The following is an 18758-nucleotide window of genomic DNA, read 5'->3' as shown; positions in this document are numbered from 1 at the left end:
GCATTTAGTTTTGTAATGGCAGCGGGGCCCGATGCAGTCACTGTATTCTATTGCACCGGGCCCCATAACAGTGTCAGCCACTGTGAATGACTCCCAATACAGGGGGTGGGGGCTGGCATCTACACAAGTTTTTAAATGGCAGCTGGGCCCGGTGCAGTCACTATATTCTATTGCACCATGCACCGCTCACTGTACTAATGGTATCTACTGTAACTGCAGGCATGCAATGGTTAACTATAGATATGTTCGATCCAGCGCTGAGCAGCCTGTACTCACGATCATAGCAGGATGGAGGCAGGAGGCTGGGCGGGTGGGCACTGGCAGCGTAACTTCCTACATCACGTGCCTGCTCCGCCCACTTTATGAATGAAGCCGGCGGCGCAGGCACGTGATGTAGGAAGTTACGCTGCCAGTGCCCACCCGTCCAGCCTCCTGCCTTCTGCCTCCAGCCTGCTATGATCGTAGGTACAGGCTGCTCAGCGCTGGATCGAACGTATCTATAGTTAACCATTGCCTGCCTGCAGTTACAGTAGATACCATTAGTACAGTGAGCGGGGCCCAGTGCAATGGAAAACAATGACTGCACTGGGCCCCCGCTGCCATTTAAAAACTAGTGTAGATGCCAGCCCCCACCCCCTGTATTGGGAGTCATTCACAGTGGCTGACACTGTTATGGGGGTATTTGTGGATGTCAAATAGCATAAGATGCTATTTATCTGTCATCCACAGATCCCCCCCCATAGCAGTGTCATGCCATCCACAGATGCCCCTATAACAGTGCCATCCACAGACGCCCTCATAACAGTGCCATCCACAGACCCCCATAACAGTGTTAACCACAGGCTACCATTAGTTCAAAGCCCACCAAAAGCACACCTTTCGGTTCAAAATATTTTTTTTCTTATTTTCCTCCTCAAAAACCTAGGTGCGTCTTATGGGCCGGTGCGTCTTATAGGGTGAAAAATATGGTATGCCACATAAGGTGATCTCCAAAAACCTGCCGGCTATCTAAACGCATACGTGAAGCTAGTGTAATAATACATTGTTAACAACAACAAAGCAAAATGATCTCCTTCCCTTTGACACATACAGTGCCGAACTGAGCGCCACTGCTAAAAATAATGAAACAAAATTGCAGTGGCATTCAGGTCCATTCATTGCACTAGAGAGGTTTTCCCTACTGCAGCATGGAAAGTGTTTACCACAACTGGAAATCTTATATGCGCAGTGTTTGGGCCTAAATGCCATTGCAATGTTTTTTTTTTTTTAATTGGTAACATTGGTGGACAAATGAAAAAGTTATGCGATAACACAAAAATTTATCTTTTTTCCATAAAGCATTTTGCAGTGCAAAATTAGTAAACTATGAAATAAACTAGACATATTTGGTATTGCCACAAGTTATATAGTGTTTTATACTGCACCGCACATATCATTAAAAAGATAAAAACTATTTCTGATTTACTTTCCCCCTCGAAAATAAAAAAATTAATTAAAGGTTAATCAATAACAGATATTACCCCCACATTGTGGCACTAATAAAGTAAGCCTAGCAGGTGAGTGGGAAAATAAAAAGATGGATTTTGAAATACTATGAAGAAAAATCTAAAAAACAGCATTCTGAAGGCTGAGAAAATTAAATTTTCAATATTTGCATATATAGGGTGGGCCTCCAGAGTCAGTTCTACTGGTGGGCCCTAGGCACCCGAGTCCGACGCTGATATCATAGATAGCATCACGTTAACACGTGTGGTGCCATGATTTATATCTTCTCCTATAATCCAGATGCCCTCTCTTCATATTTAGACAGGTTCCTCAAGTACAAGATCTCATTCTCAGATTTCAGCCAAAACCCTTCACTCGTAGAAAACCCAAGACTGGTGTTGCGAATACACAACAAGTGGGTCCATTTTGTTTCTGGATGTTTTTTGTACTATTTTTTTTTCTATCTACATGTTGTCTTTTATGTTTTTTCTATGCAGATTCTATAACTGGGCAACTGCTGCCCCCATTCTTCTCTGCATGCAAGTGTTCAACCAGATGCTGCCACAGGTAGTAAGCCTCTATCTAGTATGTTATCTGCCTCTCAGTCATTGTGTATTTCCCTTATTGATCCATCTCCCATGTGCTCTTGAAGGGGGTGATTGATCATATTTCTCAGCAGAAGATGCCACCTCAGAGTCGAGGATGGTGGTTTTCTTGGCGCAGAAGGAGCTTGCCTAACCAAATGGTGAGAAACCAAAAATTTGCTATAGGAAATGTTATCTCGTATTCAATCCATGAAACATTGAATGCTATGTTTATATGTGCCTGAGTCAACTTTAAATCTGCTAATACTCTGCAACCCATGCATGTGAATGAGGTATCTGCTATCCTGTTCACATGCATCAAAAAATGTCTGCATGGCTGCCCGGCAGAAATCTGCTGCTGAAGTGGCATGTCACTTATTTTGGCCAGACATGACATTGAATGACAAAAGGGCTAAATCTGCAAGGGATCTGCTGCACACCTGCAGAAAAAAACACAGCAGAAAAATAAGGGTACAGCTTCAAATTTCTGGTGTGCAAATTTGTGAACATAGCCTTGCATTCTGTACTTTTCATCTCCCCATTGTATAAAAGACAGAGCTTCCGTGGATTTTTGCCCTCTATTGAGCTGTCACCTCAGTCCTACTTACCTAAATCCTCCACAATTTCCTTCTGCTAGCTTATCTGTAGACATGACCACCTTAGCCCCTCGCCACTTAATCTGTCTAATAATTTTCTCTCTATCACTCCACCACTAGCACCTCCTCACTGTAGAAAATCTTACAATCATATCCTTAGTTTTCCAATATTTGCTTTCCTTCATATTGCCCTCGCTCACTCTTACCACACTTTCTCCCTCACTCCCTTCCTCAAGCAGCCAGTAACAAACACTAAGGAATATGTGGAGGAGACCGAAGAGTCCAACACCGAGCTGTGAGTATCTTTATGTGAAAAGTCTCTTCCTGTTCTTCACTTTTTCTCTCTTGAAGCATTTGTCTTTTGGATCCTGTCTATATATTTTTTACTTAGGTTGAACGAGAAGATAGAAGATGACAGGAAACCTTCATTAGTTCCTACACAAACTCGGCCATATCGAAAATCACTACGATTGACTTCTGAGCAGATAGTAAGAGGGAACAATTTGTGTTCAGCACTATTCTATTTTTGCTAAGGCTACTTTCATACTCGTGTTTTGGCTTTCAGTTTGTGAGATCCGTTCAGGGCTCTCACACGCGGTCCAAAACTGATCAGTTTAGCCCTAATGCATTCTGAATGGAAAATGATCCGCTCAGAATGCATCAGTTTGCCTCCGTTCAGTCTCCATTCTGCTCTGGAGGTGGACACTAAAACGTTGTCTGTAGCGTTTTGCTGTCCGCTTGACGAAACTGAGCCAAAAGGATCCGTCCCTATTGACTTACATTATTTTCTCTGAGACAATCTGGCAAATAGAAAACTGATCCGTCTTCTATTAACTTTCAATGGAGTTCATGACGGATCAGTTTTGGCTATGTTACAGATAATACAAACGGATCCGTTCTTGCAGATCCATGACGGATCTGCCCGAAACGCAGAGTAGTCTTACTGACTCATCTGCTCACTTACTGGCAAATCCTGTCTTGTTTTAGAAGCTGTTGATGTCTCCATGTTAATATGTGTTAGGGTGGGTTCACATCGCGTTTTATTCCTCCGTTTGAAGTATACGTTAGAAAAAAAGAATAGAAAAACACAGCACACCACGTTCTTATATCCTGAAGAGTATACATTTTTTTTTTATTTTTTTTTTACAATGGAACTCCAGTGGCATTAGTCTGAGGCATCAGGTTTTTTGTAGAAGTTAAATGGATGGGAAAAACGCAATGTGGATCCAGCTTTAAGGATCTGTATTATTTTTGCCACACCCTGTTGTGTAAAAGTATTTTCTAAATGAATTACAGAGACGGCAGTGAGATAACAGCAAGCATCAGTCTATGCTCAAGCTGGTCTGTGCACTCCAATGTATTAGCATAGCCCATGGGAGGACCATTAACATTATTGGGCATAGATATATCCTTGGTTGGATTCAATCTCATGGACCCACAGCTTCCAAACAACCATGCCAGTCTCTAAGCATCCATTATTATCTATATTCCAAGGCAAATCAAGGTTGAGGTAGACTCCATTACCATTAACAATTTAATATAATGTGTGGCTAACATAAGCCTCAACCAGTAGACAAGCGCCACCAAAGCAGTTTGGTGGCTGCTTATCAATATCTACCTTCAAGCAAGAAGAACGGATCTCCGATCATTTGTAATATACAGTAATTTAGTAAAAGCTGTACCACTTCTGCCCCATATTTAAAGGGATTTTCCAAGACTCACATTTTGATGACCTCTCCTCAGGATAGGCCATCAATACCAGATCCCCACCAATCAGCTGTTTGAAGGGGCCATAGTGCTTGGACTAATGCTGTGGCCTCTCCACAGTATATTAAACATAGCACTAAACATTGTATAGTAGCTCTACTTGGTTTGTAGCTCAATACCATTCATTTGAATGGGACTAAGCTGCATGAAGGCCATGTGACTGATGAATGTGATGTGACAGGCCTAGGGGTGCCAGAAGTCAGATCAGAGCAGATATGGAGGACCTGTCCTGAGGACAATCCTTTTACACCTTTATGTTCTTAGAGATACACTTTTAAACTTTACAAAATCCCATATATTGCTGCTAGAGGTCCTATTACACGGGCAGAATATTGTTAAGATGATCCGGGCCGGCTCCAGGTTCATGTGGGCCCTTGGGCGATAAATCTCAGTGGGCCCCCTTGTGTCATTTGTCACCACGGCATCTGAGAGTGTTAAAAAACTGAAGCGTGGGCTTCGTGCTCAGACGCGCCTTCCCCCAGCAGAGATCAGGGTAAGCACCCTGTTGTAAAAATGAGCCGCAGCCTGTACTAGGCTTCCAGACTCATTGTTAGTATATCCAAGTTCAGGCCACTAGGTGGCAGCACTAAACTGTGATATAGTGATTTCTATAGAGAATAATGGAGCAAGTTGCAATCTGATGAAAAGTAATGTAAAAAAAAGTAGAAAAAAAAAGTTTTGAAAATATAAAAAAAAACTTAAAACTTTAAATCACCCAACTTTCCCCAAAAGAAAAATGAACAAAAAAAGAATAAGTTAGCCCATATGGTGAAGATGTAACAGAAAAAAAATAAAAAAGGCTGATTTGCCATTTTTTCATCACTTTATCTCACAAGAAAATTGAATAAAAAGTGATCAAGTCATACACACCCTAAAAATGGTATTGTCAAAAAAGACAGGTTTCCCTCAAATGAGCCCCCACACATCTCTATAAAAAAAGTTATGGGGGTCTCTGGGGAGCAGAGGTTCTGTTAGGGTTGCCACCTTTCCCAACAAAAAATAATAGTTACACAAATTAAAAAGGTTATTGTGTCTATTTAAGTTTTATTTAGCCTCTATTTTTTAAATGATTCTTCTGGGATTTGAACTCACAGCCTTCTACATTAAAGTCAAGAACCTTAAAGGAAACCTGTCATCACTTTCTAAGCCTATTTATCCACTCACTTTTCTAAAAATACTTTTTAATACATTAATAATGATATCAACACACAGTAAGGGATATTGTGAGAGGTACACGTTTAACTTGAAATTCAATTCTCAGCCTGAAGGAACGTTACTAACAAAAATAATTAATTTATTAGGACTAAATCATTGGGTATAGATAAAATCAGGCATACAGGAAATCAGCAGTGCGGAGAGGGATCAGGTAATAGTCCATCCAGCACTCTGATAGCCTGACTAAGTGACCTGTGTATATATGACGAACATCCAGTGTTGGAGCACACTGATTGATGTTAAGCCTATGTTCACAGGATATGGTAGATGCAGCACTCAACTCAGGGGCTGGCAGTGCCTGGCACTATTGATCCAATCCACTGATGTTAGCAGTAGCTAGTGTGTATATAGCAATATAGTGGATTGTCAACACAGTAAGAGCAGCACAGTGGGTCCTGGTGCACCCTAACACTGCTCCCCTAGTGGATGAGTAATGTGTCTGCTCACACATCGGCAGTAATGTGATCAAATTATCACTATTGGTTCCTGCCCTGTTTAGTGAGCACAAATGACATCACAATTCGCTCTACGCGTTTCAACATGACAGGTCAATTTCATGTCTCATCAGGAGCGAGCTGACTATTATTTCAGTGTCAATTCAAGTAAGGCACCGCACTGTAGCGTCCGTCCATAGTTTCTGAATGAACTGTCAGTTCAGAGAAAAACTTTAAATAAATGTTCCCTCCATATATGTAAATGAACCTTAGATGAGTCCTGTCTCCTCTATGCTTCAGAGATGAGTCCAGCGTTCTCTGACTCTCGGAGTGCAGCCACATCCACTGTGAAGGAGCGCAGCACCGCCCTCATCCTCCGAATCTCCTCCTTGCTCCCTGACGTCACAAAGCTAGAGAGCCGTAATCTCGCGATGCGCGAGCTAGCACATGCACAGTTTGTTCCCTGAGGCTGATGCCAGCACAGGGAAAGAACACTATGCCGACACAGCGCTCTAGCTTTGTGACGTCAGGGAGCAAGGAGGAGATTCGGAGGATGCGGGGTGGTGCTGGGCTCCTTTCCTTGGGCTTCTTACTTGCCTCATTTGCATATATATATATAAAATCTTATTTTTTTACAGAATAAAAGCACAGATAACTATGGGGAATGGATATTGCGGAAGTGAACCTGCTGTACATAGATTATGGCTAAAAACCTCAGTACGTAGTAGTTTCCCACATATTATGCATTCATATATATCAGAAGTATGATTTTATATAAAGATATATATATATATATATATATATATATATATTTTTTTTTTATAATTACACATTTATTTTGTGCCATACTTTTTTTACAATTACTGAAAAAATATATAAAATTATACTTCTGCTGTATAGAAATACCTAATATATGAGAAACTACTATCAGGTTTTTCTAGCATAGTTTAGCATTGAGCTCCATAGCTCAGTGGTTAAGGTTCTTGCCTCTAATGTAGAAAGTTGTGAGTTCCAATCCTGGCAGAAACATTTCAGAAATAAAGGCTAAATTAGACATAAATACACTGGGTGTCCCCAAGCATACTGACAATGCTTGGGGATACCCCTTTCATGTTCATAGCACTGACTCCATATATGCAGGGGACTCCTAAGCCGGTAACTAGAGTCCTGACTGTTCAGTAACACTAGGGGATTCCCTGTTCTGCATAGACATTGCTGTAATCGGTTGGGTTCTCTCTCTACAGAAAAGTTTGCATTTAAAAAGTGGAGCAAATGAAGTCGTGTTCAGCATCTGCACTAAGTTTCAAGGCACATGTCGCACTCGAGCACAGATTTACCTATGGGAGAGCACAGACCGCATCATTATTAGCGACATCGATGGAACAGTGACCAGGTCGGTGCCAAGACCACCTGGTTTATTTCCAGTACTGAGAAATGAACTTCTTTGTAGGTCTCATGTATATATAATTACACCACAAGCAGGAAGCTTGTCATTCCAAACTTCTTGCCAGACCTCTTCTAAGGAACATGAATTCTTCAGGAGATTTCTGAACCACAAGAAAACACTATAATATAACAACCGTGTCCCATATTTCAGTGTATGCTGAGCAGTCCACTTCTCTATTTCCTCATTGATTCTCTTAATTACTACCCTCCTCAGGTCAGATGCACTGGGTCACATCTTGCCACAGCTTGGAAAAGACTGGACACAGCCTGGCATAGTGCAGCTATACAATGCCATCCACATGTCAGTATGGGCCTCTTTATCTTCTGCTCATGCTGCAGACTTTAGCTATTATTGTTTGTGCTGGTTTTATTGTAGTTGTGCCTCCACTGTTGCTAAACTACTAAATGTTCTCTTGTGGGCTCAGGAACGACTACAAGTTTGTCTACTGCTCTGCGCGGTCTGTGGGACTAGCGGAAATTACGAAGACCTTTCTACAAAGTGTTAGTGAAGGTGGCTTTACTCTTCCACCGGGGCCTCTACTCCTGTCTCCAACCAGTCTGTTTGCAGCACTTCATAGGTACGGTACAAAGTCCATCAATATCCTACTATCCAGAGCCTAAAGTTTTCTTCTTTACTTCAAATAGATCCAATTAATATAAACAGTAATTCTTAGTAACCAGGGAACTTAAATTGGCCCTGGAATTTTTTTTTTTCTAAAAGTTGTCCTGTTTTTTGTTGTGTCCAAATTGATGGAAGGCAGGGCTAGCAACACCATATTGTGGCACATTATACCACCCCAACAGAGCCAAATACCACAGTCCATCACAAAATACTACCAGCAGCACAAAATACATCCCCAAAAACTTTCACTGGCCGGCCGTGAGGAGGGCTCAGGCGCCCCCCTGGGCATCGGCCCATCGGGAAATTTCCCTGTAAGGTCTATGGCCAATCCGCCCCGGTTAATAAAATATAATCAGTAGGTAAGCAAGAAGTAGAGGAGAGATGGAAAGGAGTACAACCACAGAATCCGATTATACGGGCTTTGCAGCCTGGAAACCCTAGGAGCTGTAGATACAAAATGGTACATTTTCAGTGAAGACCATTTGCAAAGTGTTTTTCTTTTTAGTTGCAGTGAAAAAAATAAAATGGTTGTGATTGTGGATCTTACCTTTAAGCCTCTGCTGGGCTGCAACTCTCTAGGTATTACTAATGTATGTATGTTTTCTTGCAGGGAGGTTATAGAGAAGGCACCAGAACGCTTTAAGATCGCTTGTCTTTCTGACATTCGGCAACTTTTCACAGACTCTTATCCGTTCTACGCTGCCTTTGGCAACAGACCGAATGTGAGTAGAAGGAACTTGTTGACATATTAAGTATAGCCTATGGTGCAATGGAGGAGACTTTATAAGTTATTTGAACCACAAAAATGGTGTGAAAAATGTGCAAATGATGGTATAAGATGTATTTGTGCCACAGTTTGCAACTTTTTGAGCTTCTCAACACTTTTTTAAAAAGGCACAAAAAAAGAGGGTGGGCATTAGCGGAAGGAGTGGAGCCTCCAGTGGCCTGTTGGACACCAGAAACTGGCATACGTTATAGCTCAAGTCCACATCAACCCCTAACTTTCTGGCATCCTGGTTTCATTTCTTAGGCCTCATACGCACGACCATTGTTCGGGTCCGCATTCGAGCCGCAGTTTTTGCCGCAGTTATGCCGCAGTTATCCCATGATTATTGTAAAAATAAAAGTCATACATTCATATAGTATAAGGCTACTTTCACACTGGCGTTCGGTGTGGATCCGTCTTGTATCTGCACAGACAGATCCGCACCGATAATGCAAACGCTTGTACATTGAAAGTCAATGGGGGATGGATCCGTTTTCAATTGCCCCATATTGTGTCAGTGAAAAACTGATTCGTCCCCATTGACTTGCATTGTAAGTTAGGACGGATCCGTTTGGCTCCGCATAGTCAGGCGGACACCAAAACGCTGCAAGCTGTGTTTTAGTGACCACCTAAAAAACACAACCGAGACCAAACCAAATTGATGCATTCTGAACGGATCCTTATCTATTCAGAATGCATTGGGGCTGAACTGATCCGTTTTGGGCCACTTGTGAGAGCCCTGAAACGGATCTCGCAAGCGGACCCAGAAACACTAGTGTAAAAGTAGCCTAAGATGAAGCCCTGTACCTCACATGGATCCAGAGATCTCCACATTCATCGCTCCAGTTGTTCCACTAGCCTAGCTTTATTTCAAGCTGTCAGCTCAGGGGCATGTCCTTTCTGCTGCAGTTCTCTCCCTAGCACAGCTCAGGAGGCAGTTGAAGGATGGAAATGGGCATGTGCATCTACAGAGCAATGAGAAGAAAAAAAACAGCAGGTGGCGCTATACAGATAGATTTGTGTGAATATTTTTTGTGGAATCAACTGGAAAACAAATGCTACTGTACCATTGTTTTAAGCATTTCGTTTTTACAGTGTTCATGGGTCGGTAAAAATGACAGATTACCCTTACTGTGCGAGGCATACGATTAAAGTGATACCAAATGTATTTATTTTTCTTTTTTTAATAATTTCAAAAAAGAAAAGAAAAAGATGATCAAATTTTGATACCCAGAACTTTTTCCATCTACAGACTTTTTTTTAGCAGGTAATGTGACAAAAAAACTGTGATTCAGCTATTTGGATTTTTTTTTTCCGTTGTGGTCTTCACCATACAGAATAGTTTTATATTTTAATATTTTGGACATTTTTAGGTGCAGATAGGGGGTGAATAAAAAATTTTATTCTTTTTTTTGTTTTTTAAATACTTTTTAAAACATCATCAACAGTAGAAGAAAAAAAAGAAAAAAGGCATCACTCACCGAATCTTCGTTAAATCGTAGCTTTATTCAGTTAAAAACATGGCAGGTGCGGGTCACACGTCACAGAAGAAAAGGCAACAGCCGTTTCGCGCAACAATCGCGCTTTGTCAAGCTTGACAAAGAGCAATTGTTGCGCGAAACAGCTGTTGCCTTTTCTTCTGTGACGTGTGACCTGTACCCGCCATGTTTCTAACCGAATAAAGCTACGAAGATTCGGTGAGTGCCGCCCTTTTTCTCTTTTTACTTCTACCGTTGATGACATTTCGCCATTCACTCTGCATGGTTGCTGAGAGTAAGTCACCTACACCGTACCGCATTCAGTAGTGCCGGCTGCGTTTTCTTCTTTGTATTACTTTTTAAAACATGTTTCTTCTTTTTTTAACCTTTATTTGATGGCTAACCTTGGCACTCCAGCTGTGGTGAAACTACGACTCCCAGCATGCTCCATTTATTTCTGTAGAGTTCTGAAAGCAACCAAGCAAGGGGGGAATCTTGGGAGTTGTAGTTTTACCACAGCTGGAGTGCCAAGGTTAGCCATCACTGGCCTAGGGGGTTTGAACAGGCAATCAATATATCTCTTACACTATAGACAGCAGTAGTTTACTATTGCAGTTCATGGCAAAATCTTAGTGTTCCTATAAAGCCCTACCAGTGGCAGGGTTCAATAGGACGTTCTCCATGGAATGCCTGGGATCTGTCACAAGGCTCCCGGCGGCCATAGCAATTGACTGACTCTCGCAATCTCGTCATGAAGGGAGGAGTGCGTTTGGGCATAGGTGGGAACCTCCTCACTACAATGACTGCTAAGATGCTGTGGTTGCAATGAACTGTGGCATCTGAGGGGTTAAATATCTGTAATCAGAGTTGTAGCCAGTCATGGATGTTGCCGGCGGATGTCTGCTGTGTAAAACTATGGCACCCACTTAGTTCCAGAGCAGTTGCCATGTTTAAAGACCTGATATTTACCTTACATGTCAGGAAGAGGTAAGAGGAGTGGTCCGCTGTGTACAATTCTTATATATTAGAAGTTTTCTTTGATCATAAAGTGTCCTCCTGGTAGAACCCCCAGGAGCCTCTGAGGATAGCCCTGGCACTAAGAGTTCAGTTTCCCTGAAGTGCCGCCCACAGGGGAAATTGAGAATTGCACAGTTCAGACTGAATTCAATGGACTGTCTTAGTAATGCAGAATGGGGCAGGTCATTCAGGACAAGAGATGCTCTTTGTAACCACTCTCCATTCTGGGAAAGAGATAAGGATTCTGAATAGGAGGCCCCTATTATTAACATAGCCTGCCCCCTCTGATAACACGTCCTAATAAGGTATGTGAAAATGTTTTTTTTAAGCTGGAAAACACCTTCCACGTCACCAACGGCTCTTGCATTATGATAACAAGTTATGGCAAGTGCAACGGGCCCACTAAGCCAATACCTGGGGTATCCCTTGCCCCTTAGAAGGTTTCTACAAAATATGTCCCTCTTATAGAGCAAGTAAACGTGACGGCAGCTGCGGTTAAGCAGCAGAAGCTCAAGGCTCCCTTTTGTAGATGGTAATGTTGGTACCCAGGGGTAGTATTTCCAGAGTGGTGCAGGGTGGCCTACAGTCTCTGTAGATGGTATGTACACGTGTCACGGTGTTCCTACCTGGATATCCGTGGATCCCAGACGTGAAGTGGTCCGAAGCAGTGCAAAAGGGGGTAGTTGAACTTGGATGATGGAGTCCAGACTTGTGGTAACGTTGAACAGTTGCTTTTACTTGGCATGAATTGGTAATCCAAACAGCTTCCAAACGATATTTTGGTCAACAGCAGGTATTGGCTTAACTTTGGCAGGCAAATACTTCTCTGCAACAATCTCAGCTTTGCTATGTGGTAGCTCTCTCAGCTCTGCTGTGCTTGGCTGAATAATAGGAAACTCTTCCTCCTCTGTTGGAACTTAAGTTAGCTGTAGTCTGTAGTCTATTACTGTGATTCTAGGAACTTCTTGTCCTGGCTTTAGAGTACCTCAAGCTTCGGCTCAGCTTGGGTGGATGCAATGCAAGCCCAGGAGGGGACAAGCAACCATGTAGACTTCCGAGACAGGGCCTCTGGGCCTAGCAGAGCAGGCAGTTCTCTGCTAGCCAGCACACAACCTCTCCCTAAGGAGGGTAGACTAGACACTCAATCCTAACTAACTAAACTCCTCCAACTCCCTCCCTGAAGGGAACAAGGAGGTTCCTCTCCAGGGAAGCTAATTCTGCCAATGTTGCCGCCATCTGCTGGTAGACCAGGTAATTGCATGAATACAACAGTTTTAGGAATAAATATGCACAATATTAGGTGATTACATAAAATACATTAGATGTTATACATTAGCACATAGGAGATGGTAGCAAGGTGCCAAAATAAGTGGTAATGGCACTCCGGGACATTACACAAGTATGAAACATTCACAAGTAGGTTATAAGAGACCCACACCAAAATGTATCTGTCCATGTGGAGCCATTTTTCTGATATATATATATTACAGTACAGACCAAAAGTTTGGACACACCTTCTCATTCAAAGAGTTTTCTTTATTTTCATGACTATGAAAATTGTAGATTCACACTGAAGGCATCAAAACTATGAATTAACACACGTGGAATTATATACATAACAAAAAAGTGTGAAACAACTGAAAATATGTCATATTCTAGGTTCTTCAAAGTAGCCATCTTTTGCTTTGATTACTGCTTTGCACACTCTTGCCATTCTCTTGATGAGCTTCAAGAGGTAGTCACCTGAAATGGTTTTCACTTCCCAGGTGTGCCCTGTCAGGTTTAATAAGTGGGATTTCTTGCCTTATAAATGGGGTTGGGACACAGAGTTCTAGCAGCAGACACATCTCTAGAACAACTGTTAAGAGGAGACTGTGTGAATCAGGCCTTCATGGTAGAATATCTGCTAGGAAACCACTGCTAAGGACAGGCAACAAGCAGAAGAGACTTGTTTGGGCTAAAGAACACAAGGAATGGACATTAGACCAGTGGAAATTTGTCCTTTGGTCTGATGAGTCCAAATTTGAGATCTTTGGTTCCAACCACCGTGTCTTTGTGCGACGCAGAAAAGGTCAACGGATGGACTCTACATGCCCGGTTCCCACCGTGAAGCATGGAGGAGGAGGTTTGATGGTGTGGGGGTGCTTTGCTGGTGACACTGTTGGGGATTTATTCAAAATTGAAGGCATACTGAACCAGCATGGCTACCACAGCATCTTGCAGCGGCATGCTATTCCATCCGGTTTGCGTTTAGTTGGACCATCATTTATTTTTCAACAGGACAATGACCCCAAACACACCTCCAGGCTGTGTAAGGGCTATTTCACCATTAAAGGAAAGTGATGGGGTGCTGGCCACACCGGACCTGAACCCAATCGAGATGGTTTGGGGTGAGCTGGACTGCAGATTGAAGGCAAAAGGGCCAACAAGTGCTAAGCATCTCTGGGAACTCCTTTAAGACTGTTGGAAGACCATTTCAGGTGACTACCTCTTGAAGCTTATCAAGAGAATGCCAAGAGTGTGCAAAGCAGTAATCAAAGCAAAAGGTGGCTACTTTGAAGAACCTAGAATATGACATATTTTCAGTTGTTTCACACTTTTTTGTTATGTATATAATTCCATATGTGTCAATTCATAGTTTTGATGCCTTCAGTGTGAATCTACAATTTTCATAGTCATGAAAATAAAGAAAACTCTTTGAATGAGAAGGTGTGTCCAAACTTTTGGTCTGTACTGTATATATGTGTGTATATATATATATATATGTGTATATATATATATATATATATATTATCAAAAGGCATAAAGGAAAAAAAGACACAAGTTCTATGCTTTCTGTGTGAAGTGTGAGGCCAAGTCCATACGTGGATATAATAAAGGAACAGTGAAAGACAAACAGACCAGAATCATTAACATCAGGATGTAAATCTGGGCCTCAATTAGTGCGGGGGATGCTGAAACACTATATGATGAGAGAGGAGGAATGCGGATTGTATGTAAATGTATGTGTGAGAATATAGCAGAGAAACAAGTAATGCTCTCTTCTCCTGTTTCCCTTTCTCCATTTCCTTGTTTGTCTCCAATCCTTCCCGCTTTTCTGTACTTGTGCCAATCACCCACTCATCGCAGGATGTCGTAGCCTACAGGGAAGTGGCGGTTTCAGAATCACGGATCTTCACTGTGAATCCAAGAGGTGAACTGACCCAGGAGCTGAACTCAAGCTTTAAATCCTCGTGAGTCTATAGGATTTCAGCATGGAGGGGGTTATGTTACACATTTATATTTTGCTCATCTCTTTCTATGTTAGCTTTCACTATTTTTATGTTTTCTACGTATTTTGCTTAGTTGATCTTTATATATTTAGAAAAGAGCATGTTGTAGCCTTCTGATCAGGGAAATATAAAAATAAAAAATTAATTTTAGATATGAGTAAAGTCTACAGTAGAGGTAGTCTGTCAATGACATATTGCCTTGTGGTGAGCATAGCTTTTAGTTTTGCTCCATGCTCCTTCCCCATGTACGATGTGAACCTGTACATGGATTCCTCTCTCAACAAGCACCACAATACTGGCAAACAAGGCTCATGCTGTACTCAATGTTTGCTAGGGAAGGGTTAACAAAAGCTGGGCCCCATTTCCACGGTTGCTATATGCACCTGGATTTGAGATCCCATAATCAAGAGGTCTTTGTTTTCATTCCTTCCCTGCTTCACTTGTCATAATTTCCTTTCATTCCAGGTATGCAGCCCTCAGGGATTTGGTGAATGTCATGTTCCCCCCTTCATCGTCTCATTCGGTCTCAGCTCTGCTCTCACAGGAGTTTAGTGATTTCTCCTTTTGGAAGGATCCACTGATGAGTCTTAGTAAGGAGGACATGGAACATGTATCCTAACAAGAAGACTTGACCTGACCTTCAAATAAAGACCTTAGGTGGTATCCTGAGCCACATCTTCTGTTGTAGTCCAATATACTGCTCACTTCTCCACAAAGAACTACACACATTACATCTCACCCAACGTTTCATAGACCACATGGACACCAGACTTTGTGTATGGATTCAAAGAGTTTTATTACTTAAAAAATAAACAGCTTACTCCTTGCCGGGGTCCGACAACGTACTTCAGTCGGGATCCGTAAAACAACAGTACACACCATAATAATCACAATCGGCATCAACCAAAGTACCAAAAAAGTACAATACAGTCTGAATGTTGTCTCCGGTGTCTGCCTTTTGTAGACCGTATGGAAAAATAATATTATACATCTTACAAGCCCTCAGATACACACCGGATTAATGCTGTCAGACGCAGACTGCAGATCTCCGCTCCTTCCTTGAGGTTAAGAGCTACTTGGAATGTGACTTGAAGGAAGTGTTTACATTGGGGGTGTCACGGGCTGCTGACAACCAGAAAATGTCTGCTCTATTCGTCCTGTCAGCGACCCTTGAGGAAGCTAGCCTGCATAGCCCTAATTTACAAGTCTGTGGGGGCAAGAGACCCTACTGCTGGTCCATAGGAAGCCCTGCTCTCCTGCAAAACTATCATCACTCATATAATTCCACATTCTTCAGCATGAGAAATCTATAAGCTTTGTTTAAAGTGCTTCTGTCATCTACTAGGACTAGAAGTGGCCACTTAGTGTCTTACAGCCTGGCGATACTGTCATGGACCTATGGCTCCACTCACAGAATGGCCTTTCCCTATGGAAGCCTGAAAAGGGACTTGTGGTGGCCAACAGGGGACAATGTGTACTACTGACAATGGGCATTTCCTCTGGCCCTAATTTCTGATAGCATATAGGCAACAAGGACCGTTTTACTTCTGTTAGCCCATTTTGATAAATGATGGTTATTATTATTTTTTGTTAAGAATTACCTGTGATGATTTTGCCTATAGAAATGGATCAAGCTGCGTTATGTGAGTATACCTAAGTGACTTCAATACGAGGACTAAGGGTACTTTCACACTAGCGTTATTCTTTTCCGGCATTGAGTCCTAGGGGCTCAATACCGGAAAATAACTGATCAGTTTTATCCCCATCCATTCTGAATGGAGAGTAATCCGTTCAGGATGCATCAGGATGTCTTCAGTTCAGTCTTTTTGCCTTTTCAGGACGGAGATAATACCGCTGCGGTTTTATCTCCGTCCAAAATTCCGGAACACTTGCCGGAATGCCAGATCTGGCATTTTTTCCAATTGACATGCATTAATACGGCAGTGTTCCGGCAAAACTGATTCTGCATTGTGGTCTGCGCATGCTCAGACCGCAAAAAATGAAAAAAAAAAATGCTGGATCCGTTTTTCTGGATGACACCAGACTGATCCGGCATTTTAATGCATTTGTCATATGGATCAGGATCCTGATCCGTCTGACAAATGCCATCATCATTGCACATGTTTTGCCGGATACGACAGGCAGTTCTGGCGACGGAACTGCCTGCCGGAATCCTCTGCCGCAAGTGTGAAAGTAGCCTAAGAAAACAGCTTGTGCGACAATCGAGTCCCATAGGCACTAGAAATATTCCTTTTGCACAAGAGTAAGGACAGACACACACACAAGCGAGTTCAATGGAAGAAACTCGCAGCATGTGTCAGTATGAGGTCCCGTTCTGACCTCTGCTCCTCTGACTGGTTCACACAGCGTTCTAATGATTTATAAGGCTGTGTGTCCCTGTGAGACCTGAAATCTATTGTATTACACTGACAACGTTATGTGAGTGCAATGCAATAGATTCCAGGACTTTCGGGTTCATACATCATTATAATGCAGTGCAATGCTGTCAGAGGAGCGCTGGTCACGCTAATACACGCTGCGAGTTTCTCGCATTGAACTCGCTTGTGTGTGCCTGGCTTGCTATACAGTGTCTCCAGCTGCGATGTATATAATCTAATAGTTTTTATCTTGTTCTCAAATGTTTCTAACTAAATGTTTTACATTTTGTATAGCCCATCTGATGTATACAATAAATTGATAATTATTAATAATGGAGTTGATTATGAAGTTCTTTGGTTATAAAAAAAATGTGCGTGACAAAATTAAAGGTGCTGTCTTTAGGAAACTAGGCACAGTTACGGACCAACTGAGCCGTGAAAACCAAATATATGTATATTTTATATCGAGATGAATGCTACTGATGTATACATAGGCCAGGAGGGCTGACCCTCTGTTTTCCAGCACTGACTACTCTAGCTGAATGACTGAGAGCCAGAGATTCCTTGTCTCACTTTGCGTGTTGTTGACTGACATTAACCATATTCCTTATACACTGTGAACGTTAATTGAGAAGCTGGTAGCAGGATGTACAGAGACTAAAGCATTTTAAAGGGTCTCATCTGGGATTAAAGGGGTTTTCCACATCTGATCAGTGGAGGCCCAACCCGCCGATCAGCTCCGTTGCTCACCGTAGCACCACAGCCTTCTCTCAGCTCACCAAGCACAGCACCATACATTGTACAGTATCGCTGCTTAGCCCCATTCTCTTCTATGAGCTGCACCTAGGCCATGTGACCGATGAACGTGGCACCACGTGGCCTAGGAAAAGCTGTGAGAAGGCCGATGGTTGGACCCCCAGCAATCAGATACTGATGGAAAATCTCTTTAAAAATGTCTCCTTTTTTACAGAAACGGCATCACTCTTTGGCTATATTGCAGTTTAACCCTATTTAGTTCAATGTCAATAGGCTGCAGTGTCAGACATGGTCCATGGAGAAGAGTGGCGCAACCCATGGAAAAAGCAGATACAGTTCTATAGTTCTGGACACCCCTTGAAATATTAAGTTCCAACTCAGTTTATTATTTCAAAAATCTGATTACATGGCATAAAAGATGTATGCTTTGAGTAAAGCTTTGTCCTTACTTTAGTGTCAATTTGACCTTTTTAGGTAAAACCAGTGTAATCTGACAAATTGGTAGCCAGTTCTTCCTTGACATTTGTAGTTGAGGGGGAAAACTGCATTGGGTGTTTAGGATTTCAACATATTATAACTTTGCCAAAAGTTTCTGACTGTGTCTTTTGCAAGTTCTTAGTGGCCATAAACATGTATGCCTGACCACAATTAATGTTCACGTTTATAGGGGAGTGGCTTTAGAAAGTGTCAGCTTGTTAAGGACCATGCCATTCTCCATCTCAGTCTGCCTTACTAATGAGATTTTTCTGACAATACATTTAGGTGTAGATTATTTTTTTCAATACTTGCTATACTTCCAATGCAGTGGACACTGAAAATCAATATTCCAGTTAGTACTTTTCACTATTCTACTTACAAGGACAAGCAGATGTGCAACAGATTTAGCACCTCAAGCCCCAGTTCTCTTTATATTCTCTAAGGGCCTTCCGACCAGAGTTAATG

At 42.1% G+C, this 18758-nt stretch overlaps 1 protein-coding gene across 2 annotated transcripts in view; it reads left to right on the top strand.

Moving 5' to 3' along the window:
• LPIN3 (lipin 3) overlaps positions 1–16472 on the top strand; it is a 50716-nt gene extending 34244 nt beyond the window's left edge. Inside the window, exons 10-20 of one of the 2 annotated variants that reach the window (XM_044299015.1) lie at positions 1807–1900; positions 1983–2052; positions 2138–2230; positions 2905–2960; positions 3057–3153; positions 7326–7474; positions 7742–7828; positions 7953–8105; positions 8760–8871; positions 14540–14643; positions 15148–16472. In XM_044299015.1, coding sequence (XP_044154950.1) covers positions 1807–1900; positions 1983–2052; positions 2138–2230; positions 2905–2960; positions 3057–3153; positions 7326–7474; positions 7742–7828; positions 7953–8105; positions 8760–8871; positions 14540–14643; positions 15148–15301 — 1169 coding nt within the window. In that variant the 3' untranslated portion in view covers positions 15302–16472. Of the gene's footprint in view, positions 1–1806; positions 1901–1982; positions 2053–2137; positions 2231–2901; positions 2961–3056; positions 3154–7325; positions 7475–7741; positions 7829–7952; positions 8106–8759; positions 8872–14539; positions 14644–15147 lie in introns of both variants that reach the window. The other variant, XM_044299014.1, reaches the window with a different exon arrangement.
• Positions 16473–18758: the final 2286 nt, after the last annotated feature.

Source organism: Bufo gargarizans, chromosome 6 (genome assembly GCF_014858855.1).
Source record: "Bufo gargarizans isolate SCDJY-AF-19 chromosome 6, ASM1485885v1, whole genome shotgun sequence".
Lineage (NCBI taxonomy): Eukaryota > Metazoa > Chordata > Amphibia > Anura > Bufonidae > Bufo > Bufo gargarizans.
The sequence above is the reverse complement of the archived record's forward strand: the minus strand, read 5'-3'. Positions and strand labels throughout refer to the sequence as shown.